Raw genomic sequence first — 14,210 nt, forward strand, 5'->3', positions numbered from 1 at the left:
CTAGGAGAATAATCAGCTGACTTCCATTTAACATCATCCTAACAGCCTTAACAAAAGCTGTTAAAAGGAGGAAAAAATGGGAACTGAGACAGCTGGAACACTTGCTAACACTAATGCACAGTAAAGTTTCTTAGCAAATGCAGTAGCTTGGTCAGAAGTGGCAGTGAAACAGCACTTGGGGGTGAGCGGGGTGGAAATAAAAAGCAGGTAACAATAATCAGAGACTTTCTGCATATATTTAATTCTAATAACTCCCTTTGAAAAATAATTGTTTGTAAAAACAAGAAGTCCTGTTAGTATGTGTAAGTTTGTATTCTTTTACTCAAGCCTTAAGAACACTATTTCCCCCTCCCTATTCCAGCACAAAAGGAAAACGTGCATCACAAATCCTAGCTACCTCAAACATAAATCCCATTTTTTACTGCCACTAGGAACCATCAGCTTCACAAAAGCTTTTGAGATACAGGCACTGTAGAGCTTTTGAGATATAGGCACTTTAAGGAACACCATAAATTCATTTAGATCTGAAACCAAAGCTGCAGGCTTGGCTACAGTGCCATTTCTGCATCTATAACCCGTCCTCTAGCAGTAAAACCACCCCAGGTTTATTAGTACTGTGGGTTATGTCCATGTACAAGACAGAAAGAGAAGTATACTCCAAAGCATACATTTTCATTTTAGAACCACTGAGTCATTAAGGTTGGAAAAGACCTCTGAGATGAAGTCCAAACACTAACCTAACACTGCCAGGTCCACCACTAAAACATATATCTAAGCATCACATCTACACATTTTCTGCATACTTGCTGGGATGGTAATTCCACCACCTCTCCAAGCAGCCCATTACAATGCTTGACAACCCTTTCAGTGAAGAAATTTTCCCTAACATCTAAACATCTCCTGGCACAACTGGAGGCCATTTCCTCTTGTCCTGTGTCTTGTTACTTGGAAGAAGAGACTGACACCCACCTGTCTACACCCTCCTTTCAGGCAGCAGTGGAGCAGTAAGGTCACCCCTGAATCTCCCAGGACATCAGCCCTACACTCAGCCTCCCACGCCCTGGTCTGCCTCTCAGGGAGCTTCCACTGCCATCTGTGCAGAGGCAGAGATTACCCAAGTTTGGCATTTCACAGAAGATATTTTCCAAGCAAAGCAGACAACGGTCTCGGAAGCAGAGGAAGTGGTCACATTTTGTCCCTCCAGAACTGCACTGAATTCATGTTTTGCTTTCAGAGACATTTTTCAGCACCACAAACTGGAGTTGGATCGCACAGGGTCAGTCAACTATCTGCTGTTTCCAGTGAGCATTTTCACATCATGCACAAGACAACAGAAAGAAAAGAACTTCGTCCTCCACCTCACCTGTATCAGCTCTGCAATGCAGACAGATGACTGCACCATTTAACAAACCAGTACAAAAAAATATATGTAGTTCCCTAAAACTCAAAAGGAAAACTGGGGGAAAAGCTTCCTTCCCATATACAGGATTTTGGAGTCTAATCCAAAACTTGTGCAAGGAAAGCAGGCAGTGCTGCTCAGAGAGCTGCTGTCTGTAGGGAGAGCTCCTCAGGCCTGAGGCTTTCCATGGGATCTGTATTTGCTGGCTCCCACAAGTCATTTAATGCTGCCCCAGTCTTGACAGTCTTATCTTGTTAATGAGGTTAGTGCATATGCATCAAAGAGGAATTCATATTCTTTAGATGTTTCCCTATCTCTCTCACAACCTAACCAGTTGTTTGCCCTGTAGCTTGCACGAAACAACTCTTCCAAACACCTTACTGAAGATTTTGGTATTATGTAAAAGCTCTATTTGCCTTAAATTAAAAAGTAACTTTTTATTTCAGTAAGCGGTAAGGTGCCTTACAGAGTGCAAAAGAAACAAGGTTCATTTTGAGGGCTGTCCTTCAAGCCAGCACTTGCACTGCAGCTTTCCCACTCCCAACAGCTCCTGAAAGTCACAGCAAGCTCACACAGAGGTGTCACACAGAGGTTCTTCTGACTATTTTCTCCTCCTAGAAAGCTTCCCGCATGCAGCTGAGTGAAACAGCTGGGAAAGTTCTCCCCTCCTGGCTGAGAAACAAATGCTGAGAAACTGGCAACTTTTACAGGGAAAAAATCTGCTTTCTGGAACAGAATTTGGATGAACAGTATTTTCTATTTACAAAAGAACATATCTTTCTGCTTTGTTTGACAATTTTTCAAGATTCTGATTATACTGGAAACGCTGTCAGTTGATCTGTTTTGCTCTGTTGAAGTGAGATGAAATTCTTCAAGAAGAAACCATTCTATCAGTAGCTAATACAATAACGTGTAAGGGGATGAAATCATGGTCCACTTTCCTGACCATAACAATGTTGTTAAAGGAAAACATTTGCTGAAACAGATTAACTTTTTTTTTTTTTTTACAAAACATGTTTTATGATCAAATCACAGACCAAAATATGCTGGGTGTTTAATGTGAAAATACAGAAAAATCCAAGCACATGAACTGTAAAATGAGAATATCTGCTGACAAATTTCAATAGCAGCAAACAAAACCCACTTGTTTTTGTTTCACAGCACTGAATTTTTCTATTCCCACTCCCTTCTGAGAAATGCAGTCATCAACTTAGGCCTATTTTTTTGCTAATATATAGACAAATGCTCCAACTCCTTCCTCATTTTTTCCATCTTTAAAGTAAACATCTTTATTTTCTAAAGCCAGAAATGACACATCAGAAAAGTTTTACTGCAGGATAAATTTTAATGCATATAATGGATCAACATGCTACACAGAAGAAAAAAAAAATCCAAACCACTTATATATAATACCAACAAAAGAGGGAATGGCTCAGAGAAGTCAAGGGAAAACATGAAGGCAGTGGGTAACTTGTATTGCACTGAGGGCAAAAACTGACAAATAACCTCACCTTGTTTACCATTATAACTTTAAGAAATATTTGTTGTTGAGATTATTTCTTCATAGACTGACCTCCCAAAGTATATTATACCCTCTCCATGAACTAAACCCCTTTAATTGAAAGAAAAATTCCTCTCCAAGTGCCTACTGTTCGCAACAGTTTGAGTTTTGATGCCCCAAAGGCTCACCGATTTTCACACCTAAAAACAGGGGAATTGATTTTATAAGTTTTGAAACAGTTATATGAACAGAGAAAAGCCAAATGTGAAATATCATTGTATGAGAAGAAGGGAATGAAGGCAGACAGAGCACACACACAGGCTGATAACAGCTTAAGCAACCAGCTTAAAGGAGAAAGGGAAAAGTGCTACAGTCAACATTTAATGGCTTCACTGCCCTCTGTAAAAGGAATCAGGGGTCTCTGCTGTCTTAGCAAGCAAGGCTCCCCATTAAAAAGAAAACCCATCAAAATGAACATCTAATTAACTGCAAGTCAAGAACAAAACTCCAACGTGCTGCTGAGAGCTGCAGGCAGAATTAGTCGTGCCAGAGAGATGCTGGGCACACTGGAGCCACCCTGCAGCTGGGTGCTGCCAGCCCCAGCTCACAGCGTGCCCTTGGCAGATGAGACTCGTGGGCTGACTCCAGACAGTGGGAGCAGGGCTGGAAATGCTCCTCCTCAGGGAAAGGGGATGCCAGCCACAAAGAACATTTCCTGCCACCCTCTCTTCATTGCTGAACAGCAGGGAAAGAAACTAAATCAAACCCAGTAAAATGAAACAGCAGGAAGAGGGAGGAAAAGAAATGAAGTCTTTTGCACAACAAAGTTATGTTGTTACACTATTAAACCAGCTCGTTCCTCCCCAGGGCTTCAGCAGGATATCTGAATTCACAGCAATTTCCATCGGCATCCAAAGACCAAAAAAAAAGAGAGAAAAGTGGATACTGCTAGCTGGACTTTACACTTGCAGGGTGCTGCCCTTCCTAGCAATACGACCTACTTTGAAGAATACCACCACTCTTCACTTATTTGCTTAATTCAAAGAGATAACAGACTCATCATTCATCATCTCTCAAAGCAAAGCACTCATGGAAGGTTCATTATTCGGGAAGAATTTCTACTCAGTAAGTAGCTTGAATATAAAACCTCCACACTGAGGATCGGCATCTCTACTGAATAGTGATCTTTATTGCAACACAATGATTGCACTGAGCACTGGTGTGTTCAGACCTGCTTATGAGAATGGAAGTTCTTGAGTTTGGTCTTTTTACATAAATGTAAGCTCTTAATTTAAAAAATTTTCATAGATCCAGGAATCACTAAGAGGATATTAAAGAGCCGTGTTTAAATGACAGAAAGCAGCCTTGACCAATTCCAGATGGAAACGGGAGAAGAAGGAAAAAAATTCCATAGGACTGCTTCTTTTCTCAGAAAACTTGGAAAATAGTCACTTGCACAGTTAAAGCAGGTAACGTTTGGACCTCATGCCATCAAGAGATATGTGATACAGTTAGCCTGTTAATATTATTTATCAAAATTAAAATGATAATTTTTTTAAGAACCTGGGATAATTTCAGTTGTCTTTGTTAAGCTTTGAAATTGTTTAACATCCAGTACATAACCTGCAAGACCTCACATAGTGAAATGCACACAAGAGGAAACTTTAAACTTAAAAATGGGAAGTGGTATCCTTGTTTAGTCTCAGCTGAGGACATAAAAGAAACAGGAGTTTTCCCAGTCAAGACTGCTAAATTACAAAAATCCTCTCATAGATATACACATAACATACAAATGAAAATAATACATACAATCAATTACTAACACTACAAAGAACTACTGAGGAAAGCATTCTTTTCAAACAGCCACCAAAGAATTAATCCTCAAATAAGTTATCCTTCAAAATAATGTTACAGTCTAGAATAATTGAATTACAGGTCACAATCCATAAATGGCAACACTGCTTTTCCAGCTGTATATTTGATATCTCTATGTTCACATAAAGTGAAGTTCTTCAAAAGAAAGTACCACCATTCTCCATGTATTTATGTAATATTTCACAGACATTAAACTGATTCTTCTATTAGGATTTCCAGTCCCTTATAATACAAACTGTACCAGACATATTAAGATAATGAAATACAGAATAAATTCTATGTGTTTGTTAGCATACTTAAAGACAAAAAGGGAAGGGAAAACAAAAAGATAACATTTGGTATTTGTTTGGATAAACTATCTGTGGTTCCATAACAACAAGGAAGGGAAACAATTTGAATCTGTAAAGATCAAAACCAAACAGCCAACATAAATTAACTCTTAGTATTTTTCATGCTTCACAGGAGTCTGAGTCTGTAACTTCAACAAATATTTCAAAATAATCTCATCACAATATAGCTAATGGTCCAGGACACATTTAAATTGGTGCATAGAAATAAATGGAAATAGTAAGTCAAATGAAGAGCAGATGGTCACTCTAAACACTTCATTACCCTCCAACCTTTTATTTCTAATGCAGAAAATAAAAGAACATTTACCATAGTCTATACAGGAAAACAAGTACTAAAAGCCCCCTGTTTCTCAAGTATTAAAATACTAACCCAGAAACACTGTACATACTGCTAGCAGCTGTTGACTTCATCCTTCTAGCAAAAAAGGAAACTATTTGTACTTATCCTTATCCTTCTATTTACTTTGCAAAGAGCCTAAAAACTCAATGATTTGTATGTTCTCCCTTCTTCTCTCCACATCATTTGACTTTTCAGGTCCATTTTTGTTGTCCCATGTGAAACCACACATTTTTAAAGTATGGAGGTGTAACCTTTGTATTAATAATTTCATCAATAGCTACCAGTGTTTACCTAATGTCAGCTCTACCAATGTTCACATCAAGCTGTCCTCAACCTGCACCACTTGTGCCCTGGCAGAGGGGACACTTAGGTGAGTCAAGCTGGCTGAATGAGCTGCAGAGCCAGCCACCAACTCATGGCCACAGCAGGAAAATTGAATTTTCCTGGGAAAGGAACAGGGCTGAGGAGCGTTTCAAATTCCTGACAACTGCAGGAAAACACAGACATTTTCTAAACTAGTAAGAGGGAATAGGACAGAGAGCTATGCTCAAGCCCCAAACCAGAAGGAAGCAGACTTCTAATGCTCTTTAAAAGAGTGCTTTCCAGAAGAGATTCCTCACAGCTTGTGTTTCCTCCTCCTAGGAGGAAAATAAAACTACTTTTACAGATTGGGAACACAGAGTCAAGTTAAGGAAGACCCATGAAACTAAAATAAATCATCTCTTATAAGAAGAAAATCCATTAGGTATCATGCTAGTAATACAGATGGTATCCACACAGAAAAAGTATAGATAATTGCTCAAGGAGAAGATTGCAAATTAAAAGGGAGAGTTGAAATGGTTGGGAATTTAACAACAGAAGCCCTGAATTGAAAAATGGACCTAGGCTTGAAGAAGGTGTGACACTAAACAAGGCCTCTCAGAGAAAATTACATAAAAAAGGTATTTACAGAGGCATTACAAACAGGAGCACAAGGAAGTACATGAAGACAAAGCACATGCAGAGAAACAGGAGCAGAGATAGCTGTCCCCTTTCTGTTTCAGAAAAGAAACAGATGAACAATAAATCCTGTACTTTATATATAGTTATACTGCTATTCACATTGTCTCTTCAGCTTTTTTCTTCCTGTGCCATCTTCTGCAATCCAAACAAAACTAGTCCTCTGCTTGCTCTTACACATGTACTGCACTTCCAAAGTCTCTTTGCACCTATTTCTTACCTCATAGAAACTTTTTACATGCCCTGATGTTCTTTTTCCTCTTCAGGACTCCTACTGAGAGCCCAAAGCTACAGGCTTGCCACCCAGCACTATAGGCTAGGACAGAACCATGGGAACAAAGCCCCAAAACATATTAGAGGTACACTGTTGATAAAAAAGTTCCTGTATGATCAAACTGTTCTGTAAGTTTCCTTCTTAGAGACCCTCTCTCTTCAAATCCATGGTGGTCTTCAAAGTTTATCCAAGGTTTGCTATGGGATAGGTCAGCCCAGGGTGACCACCTGCTATGAAATGCATTTTTGGGCTAATAATGAGAGCCACAGTGACTTTTCACATGCTTACTCTCCTAAGCATAGCTGTCTTCCAGGCCACTGCTAAAAGGCTTCTGAACAAACGCATACAACAACCTTATCCTCTCCCCATCTCTCCAAGCACATAATCTCTCCATCAGAGAATTAGTTCTGGGTGCTCTTGCTTTTGCATTACACTGCTCTCATCACTGGCTTTCTCCTCCTCCCTGGTTGTCAACTCTTTGCAGCAGCACTCCTGTCATCCTGTCTAACTGTATTACACTGAAAAAATTGCATTGGTTTTCATTAATAACTAATGGAACTCACAAGCAGATCTTTCTTACATATGCCAAAACAAAATGCTGCTTTTTGTCTCCTTTTCCTACTATGTACTCCCTTTTCTACTATGTTTCTTTTATCTGCTGTAGATTTATTGGGGATGTTTGGCAAGCACATCAAGGGCCAAAAATTCCCTCTTCTCTCTCAAGAGCCTAACCTCATGCATTTCTGAAGCATGGCTGCAGTCATGTGTGCACACCCCATCTCATTTTTCTATCTCTGGGGCTGTGCATGTTCCCAATTCTGGATGTGATTGTACTATGAATGCCTTTCACACACCTTCAGTACACACTGCAGCAATGCATCAAGGCATATGGAACAGGGATAACATAATTAAAGGTTATTACCAGCAGACAACACATTGAATTCCAGATACAGCTGCTTAATCAGAGCTGTGAGGTACTCAAAAGGCATTTCAACATGAACTGAAGAAGCAAAAATAATCCAACCTCTTCTACCAACAGAGCCTGATCAGTTTATGAAGGAAATTACAGGAGCTCATGAATGTGAGAGGCCTTTCCCTTTCCAGTGTTGCAAATATGCTTTTAACATTTTCCAGCAAGTACTCTAATTTTATGTTGTTGAAAGGTAACTTCTCCATAAAGAAGGCATATTACCAATTTTATAAATGATAAAAGCTTTAAAGAATTTATTAAAAAATCCCATTACCCATGTGATGTAATATGTCAGTCAGAGGCGGGTGTATGTGTTTGTAACTCCTTAGCTAGGAAACTCCAAAGCAGGACCTGAATCCAAATATCTACGTGCATATTAGAGCATGTCTCTAGAGATAATATTCATGAAACATTATTTGGAAGTCATATAAGATATGAAAGCAAGGAAAAATGCGTTGCATTTCTCTCCTGATATTTATAACTTTATCAAGTCAAATATACTAATCAATAAAACTGAGATGACTGCTCAAGAGTTAGCATCTATATTTGATGTAAGCATAGAGGCCAGACAGCAATTTCTGCTATGCTCATGTTACCCCAATAAGAAATGAATACAACACATAGCAGATCAGAGATTAGAAAACAGTATTGAAGAACATTTACTATTCCTATCCTGAAGTGTTTCCATAGCAGCCAAAACAATTATTAAAACAGATACACCAAAAGGATGGCAAAGAAATAATAGAAAAGCCATTCATCTGAAAATAATTCACAGATTTGAAGAGTTATATTTGAGTTGTTGATTAATTTAATCCTTAAACATTACATACTTTCTAATACATCACACAAGTCTTTGTAACAGTCTTCACAGCAGCAGAGGAATTTCTCAGAGCAAGAAGATTTTTAGAAAAAAGTATTTATAACAGACAACATGTTGACTGCTGTGGATTCAAATCACAGGAAATGTAAGGTACCTCAGATCTGCTTTGCAGGATGAGGATTTTCATAGTGGAGGAAGCTTACCATTTGCTTCTTCTTTTATCCCACTTAAGACTACAGAAAGCCAAGAACACTCTACACATTCTCCTCCTGCCCTCCCACAATTTATCAGAAAATACTGTTTTCAACGGCATTAAGCAACATTAATTCCTGCTACTCTTGACAGTCACACTGAATAGCCATCTTTCATATCTGCCCTTTAAGCTTTCATAAGATGCACCTAATTAAAAATCAAAGGCTCGGTTTTTAGAAATGTCAGCCATCATGCCTTAGAGTTAAGAAAAATTTGGCTTCTTGGCTTTATCTGAAAGCTATCCATGTATTAACTGGCAGGCACCATCACTGCTACCTAAATGTCAATGCTCTCTCCTTGCATTCTTTCTGTGTAGAACACAGCATCACCTACAAGCAGTTTTCCTTTCATTAAAGTCACGAGTCCTCCAGAAAAACAGAGGCAGGATTGTTTTGGCAACAGTGAGCAAGTGGCCTTCCATCTACCTACAACCAAGTTGCAAACTCTGACCAGCTAATCGCCCCCAGTGTAAATGAGAGGGCAACACAAAAGATACTGAATGGGTTCCCAGTGGTAGAAAGAAATACAGACAGCTCTGTGTGAGGGAGGAGAGATGGTTTCTAATGGAAGCGTTTTTCTCCTTGCATCAGCTCTCATCACTGGATTTCAGATGTGCAGACACGTGGTGTCAGGTCAAGAAGAAGTAATGACACCATTTATTTTCCCCTTCCCATGGGAAATCACCCCACAGCAACAGAACTGGTCAACTGTCACTCACCCCTGTATAACAGATCCAACCTTAATAGCATCCCACATTCAATACAGGGCCCTGAGGAGCTCGTGGGTTTAAAAAGCCATCCAGTGCATTATTCTGTTTAGAAAGAATACTTTTAAAGTACATGATTCTTGCCTTAAGAGTGAAGAAAAAAGCCAGCATCATTAAGCAATCCTTGAAATTTCATGCAAGAAGCTGAGTACAGAAACCATTATCCAGGGATATCTGCAGTGCTCAGAATAATCTTCTGTTGACATTTGTGTGGGGGCAGCTGGGTACGAAACAAGTTTGTGAAAGCCAGAGAACACCTACAAATGAAAGAGTACACAGCACGGAGAAGGGCAGGCAAGCAGACCGGGTAGTCCAAGGGCAGAGCACACGCAGTAAAAAGCATAAAGTGCAAATGCTCTGGTAGAAAGAGGGTGTGGAAGCACCGATAAAGAAGGAAGATTACTCTAGTTCACTACTGCTATGCAGCCTAGAGAACAACGAGCTAAGGAAGAACTTGGAGACCAGGACAGATCTCTGCTTCTGTTACCACCATGAACTAACAAGAGCTTACAAGACATGTACTTTCTGATACAGGCTATCACACAAATTATAACATTAACCACAACGCCAGTTATCAATTTACTGATGCAGGATTTATTTTTCCAACAGCCCCCACCTATAAGACAGTACTGTGGCAGAACATGATACATTTAACTTGGACAAAAGTTTCAATGTTTCAGTTTTATTGGAATATTTTAAAAAATGAAACAACAGCTAAAAAGAAAAGAACTCTGAACCTTTTTTCTGTGTATATAGCTGTTTTCCCCCAGTTATGTCTTTTCTGTCGATCCTCCACACAAGCAAATAAGCCCCGTAGTCTTTGAAATCCAATAAACCTTTCAATTACTTCTAAACAATGTCTTAGAGATAGCCTAAAAATTTGTATATTTGTATTTGCAAGAGTATTGTGTTCTAATACCAACAAGTTCCTTTTTCAACTAGAAAGGCAAGAGGGGTGCAATGTCAGCATGAAGAGCACATTTGATAGATGCCAGTATCTCCGAAACAAGTGCTTGCAAACACAATCAGCAGCACAGTGAAATCCTCTGCAATCATCTCCGTACTTGACTTCATGAGTAAGCTGCTCATTGGTGATGAAGCCTACACTCCCTCCTTTTGATAAAATTTGAGCTAAAATGAAAGAAAGCACCACACACTTTTTTAAAGAGATGCTACTCAATTCATTCAGCTTAACCAGTCCCATACCTCAGCTTCTGCGTCTTAAAGCACATTCTGTTTCACGCCCTATTCCCATGAAACCTAGACCGGCAAAGCTCAGAGGAACTTTACTGATCAACTTCTATAAACGGTGCATGCCTCTTTCAGTTTTTCTACCTCTCAGCGTGGGTGTCACTTTCTGTTAAAGAAAGGAAAAAAACATGAGGAACAGATATGTAATTCAACAGAACAGTTTTTAATCCTCAAAACACTGACAGCTTTTACATGCTCCAAAGTCCTCCATCACTCTAGGGATTTGAGTGGAAAAAAAAAAAGCCAACTTCTTACTCTGCCTTTGGAGAGCTGAGCTACAACACCACATGTGCAGCTCACATTTGGAAAGCATTGGTAAGTCTAAACTTCATTTGGAGGTCAGTTCAAGCAAGAATGCTCCACAGCTTCTTTACTGGGCCAAGCAGATATGTCCATAAGTTTTCAGCACTCAAGGACTATGAGTGTCATTACATCATTTCCTTATCCTACAAATCTTCAGACCATCTTTAATGGGCTCTACAGCAAAATCTGACCTTTGACAAATCAGAGTATAACCTTAAACAAAATATTTACTGAGCTTATTGACATAGACCTCTGTAGGTAAACCCTTAGCACACTGATAACAATCATCAACTCTACTTTATAAAAATTTGTGCTCAGATGCTAGGAGGAGTTTAGCAAGTTGAGAAGGAGATGTGAGGAGAGGAAATATATCAGCATTTCAAATCTCTAGAAATGTGCAATGTAGTCTGTAGGCAAGGGAGGCCTGATAATGCTGCAGCAAGTATCTCTAGGTGGCTCCGTTCACATACTTCACTTGTAAGAGTCTTACTCAATCTCTTCTGTTTCTTTCAAGCAGAAACAATAGGGTTGCCAAATTCCATGTTTTAGTGAAATGATGCCAATATATACAGATGACAGCTAATACGAAAGGCACCTAACAAGAGTCTAAAGGCACTCTGAAAAAACCCTCTCTTTTGTATTGCTGAAGATTAAAGCAGTGCACAATTTCTCAGGCTGTTGCATTCACTATTACTAAGTTCTCCCACCTGTTTTTGGAGACCAGGCTTAATGGCTGGTGACTATTTAGGTTGAAATGGAAAGAAGATTAAATGCTTCTCAAACATAGTAAACTTCCGTACTATTTCATGGGAAACTTGGGTTTCAAGAGGGAGGGAAAAGGTCAGCAAGCAAGGATGGGCGGTGAGTACTTAGCAGCTGTGAGGAATGAAAAAAACAAAACTGCAAATTACAAAATACACACCGTGCAGATGAGTTTAAGAGAGATAAAAGGACACACAACGGGCTTTGGAGATGCCGAAACACCTACAAACGCGGCCCAACCTCAGCGAGCAGGCACAAACAACACACGCACAGCCCCGCAGGCCAGCACCGTCCCTTCCTCATTCCTGCTGCACAGCGGCGGGAGGGGAGAAAGTTCAGCGCCGGCACCGCCACGCACCCGCGGGCCGGGCCGGGCTGCACCCCCGGAGCCGCCCGGGCTCACCCCTGACCCCGGCCCCGCACCCGGCCGCCACGGCACGGGGAGAGCTCCTCGGGCATCCCGAAGGGCCCACCAGCCGGCCCCGGCGGCGGGGAAGGTGGGAAGCAAGAACTAAGGGGAAGAAGGAGGCGGCGGCCCCCCGGAGACCCCAGCGCGGCGGGGGCAGCGCGGAGCCGCAGGTGCTGCGGGGCTGGGGGCTGCAAGCCGCAGGGCAGCGAGGCCGAAGGCACCGCTGCCCCGCAGAGGCTCCATTCTGCCCGCCTGGCACAGCGGGATGCCCCCCGGCCGGCGGTGCCGTCGGGCGGGCTCAGCGGGCAGCCCCCCGCCCCAGCCGGGGCGAGGCACAGGTAGCGCCCGCACGGCGGGGACGGCCCCTCCCGGCGGGAGAGGCGCCGCGGAAGGCAGCGCTGCAAGGGGCTGCTCTGGGCTGTGCAGGGGAGGAGGAGAGCGGGTGCCCACCTCCCCGCTGGCTCCCGGGAGAGGGAAGAAGGGCGCAGACGGCTCCCGCCGGCAGGACGGGGGCGGGCGGCGGTCATGGCGGGGAGGCGCGCCGCGCACCTGGCAGCAGGTGCATGCAGGCGGAGACGGCGGCGAGGGCGCCCGCGGAGGGAAGGACGAAACTAGCGAGGCTTTCCCGGAGAACGGCGCCTGTTGTGCGGCCGGGGGGGGGCACTCGCAGGTGCCTGTCGCCAGCGAGGGGGGGACGATGCGGAGGAGGGGAGAGGGTAGCTGCAGGCGCCGTTTTGCAGGCGGCGGAGGTAAGCGCACACTACTCACCGGCAGCTCCACGCTGACTTCGGTCCCGTCCAGGAGGAGGACGCGGCACTGCAGCACCGGCTTGCTGCCGCCGGCCGCCGGGATGTGGACGGGCGCTCCGGCGCTGTGCACGACCCCTCCGGGCAGCGGCGAGGAGGGGAAGGCTCCCGAGCCGACGGCGGCGGCGGCCGCTCCTCGCAGCCCCCCGTCCCGCTCGTCCCCCTCGCCGCCGAGCCCACCTCGCCCGGCTCCGCGCCCGGCTCCTCGCCCGTAGCGCTGCATCGACCGCCGGCCAAAGGTCCTGCGCAGGAACCGCAGCATCCTGGGGGCGCCCTGCCCGGCCGCTCACACCCCCGAGCCCGCAGCTCCGCGCCCGGCCCCGCGGCGCCTCCCAGAGCAACGCAGCAGCGCCGCCCGCCGGGAGCCAGCCCGCGCCGGGCGCCGGCCGCGCCGCCCGCTCCGCCCTCTGCAGCGCCGCCCGGCAGCGGCACGGCGGGGCGGGGCGGGACGCGGCCCCTCCCGCCGCCGCGCACCGCGCCGTGCGGGCAGGGGGAGCTGCTGAGGCGGGCGGCCACCTGCGGGGGAGGCCGGGGAGAGCGCCCGCAGCTCCGCTGGGCAAGAGCCGAGCCCAGCCGCGCTGCTCCGCTCCGCTCCTCTCCTCCAGGAACAGCTCCGCGGCCGCTGGGGCGGTGTCTGCGCGACGGCAGCCCCTCGCCGCCGCCCCCGGGCCGGGGAGGGGAGAGGAGCGGCGGGGGCGCGGAGCCTCTTTCCGCGGCCGGGCTTGCCGGGCTGCCCCCGCCCCGCGTCCCTCCCGCGCCCGTCTGCCGCTCCCGCCCCTTCGGACGGGCGGGAGAGGGGACGGGGGAAGTTGTTTGGAAATAAAAAAAGCACAAGGGGGGATGGAGAAGTGAGCGCAGGCAGTAGGACGGATCTCGCCTGTGTTGGAGGTGGCCGAAGCGGCGGATCCCACCTGGAAGAGGAGGAGGAGGAGGAGGGCATCGCGCCGCCTCTCCCGCCGCCGCCTACATCCCCCGTGCACAGACACGTCTGCCCGGTGCGTGGGAATGCCCCCGCATTTGCCTCTGCGATCAGCGCGGTCTGGTGGTTTCAGGAAACCGCTGTGGGAACTTGGCCCCGTGGAAAAACCAGACCCTCCCGACCGTCCCGGGGTTTTACTCCCTTTCGCTTCTGT

General features: G+C 44.8%; 1 protein-coding gene across 5 annotated transcripts in view; it reads right to left on the minus strand.

Annotated features, from left to right (window-relative positions):
• Positions 1 to 13,918, minus strand: part of EPB41L4B (erythrocyte membrane protein band 4.1 like 4B) — a 170,210-nt gene extending 156,292 nt beyond the window's left edge. For 2 of the 5 annotated variants that reach the window (XM_064430005.1, XM_064430016.1), the window contains exon 1: positions 13,040 to 13,908. In XM_064430005.1, the coding sequence (XP_064286075.1) occupies positions 13,040 to 13,339 (300 nt within the window). In that variant the 5' untranslated portion in view covers positions 13,340 to 13,908. Of the gene's footprint in view, positions 1 to 13,039 lie in introns of all 5 variants that reach the window. The other 3 variants (XM_064429992.1, XM_064429999.1, XM_064430011.1) reach the window with 3 other exon arrangements.
• Between the last annotated feature and the right edge of the window lie 292 nt (positions 13,919 to 14,210).

The sequence above is a fragment of the Passer domesticus genome, chromosome 1 (genome assembly GCF_036417665.1).
Source record: "Passer domesticus isolate bPasDom1 chromosome 1, bPasDom1.hap1, whole genome shotgun sequence".
Taxonomy (NCBI): domain Eukaryota; kingdom Metazoa; phylum Chordata; class Aves; order Passeriformes; family Passeridae; genus Passer; species Passer domesticus.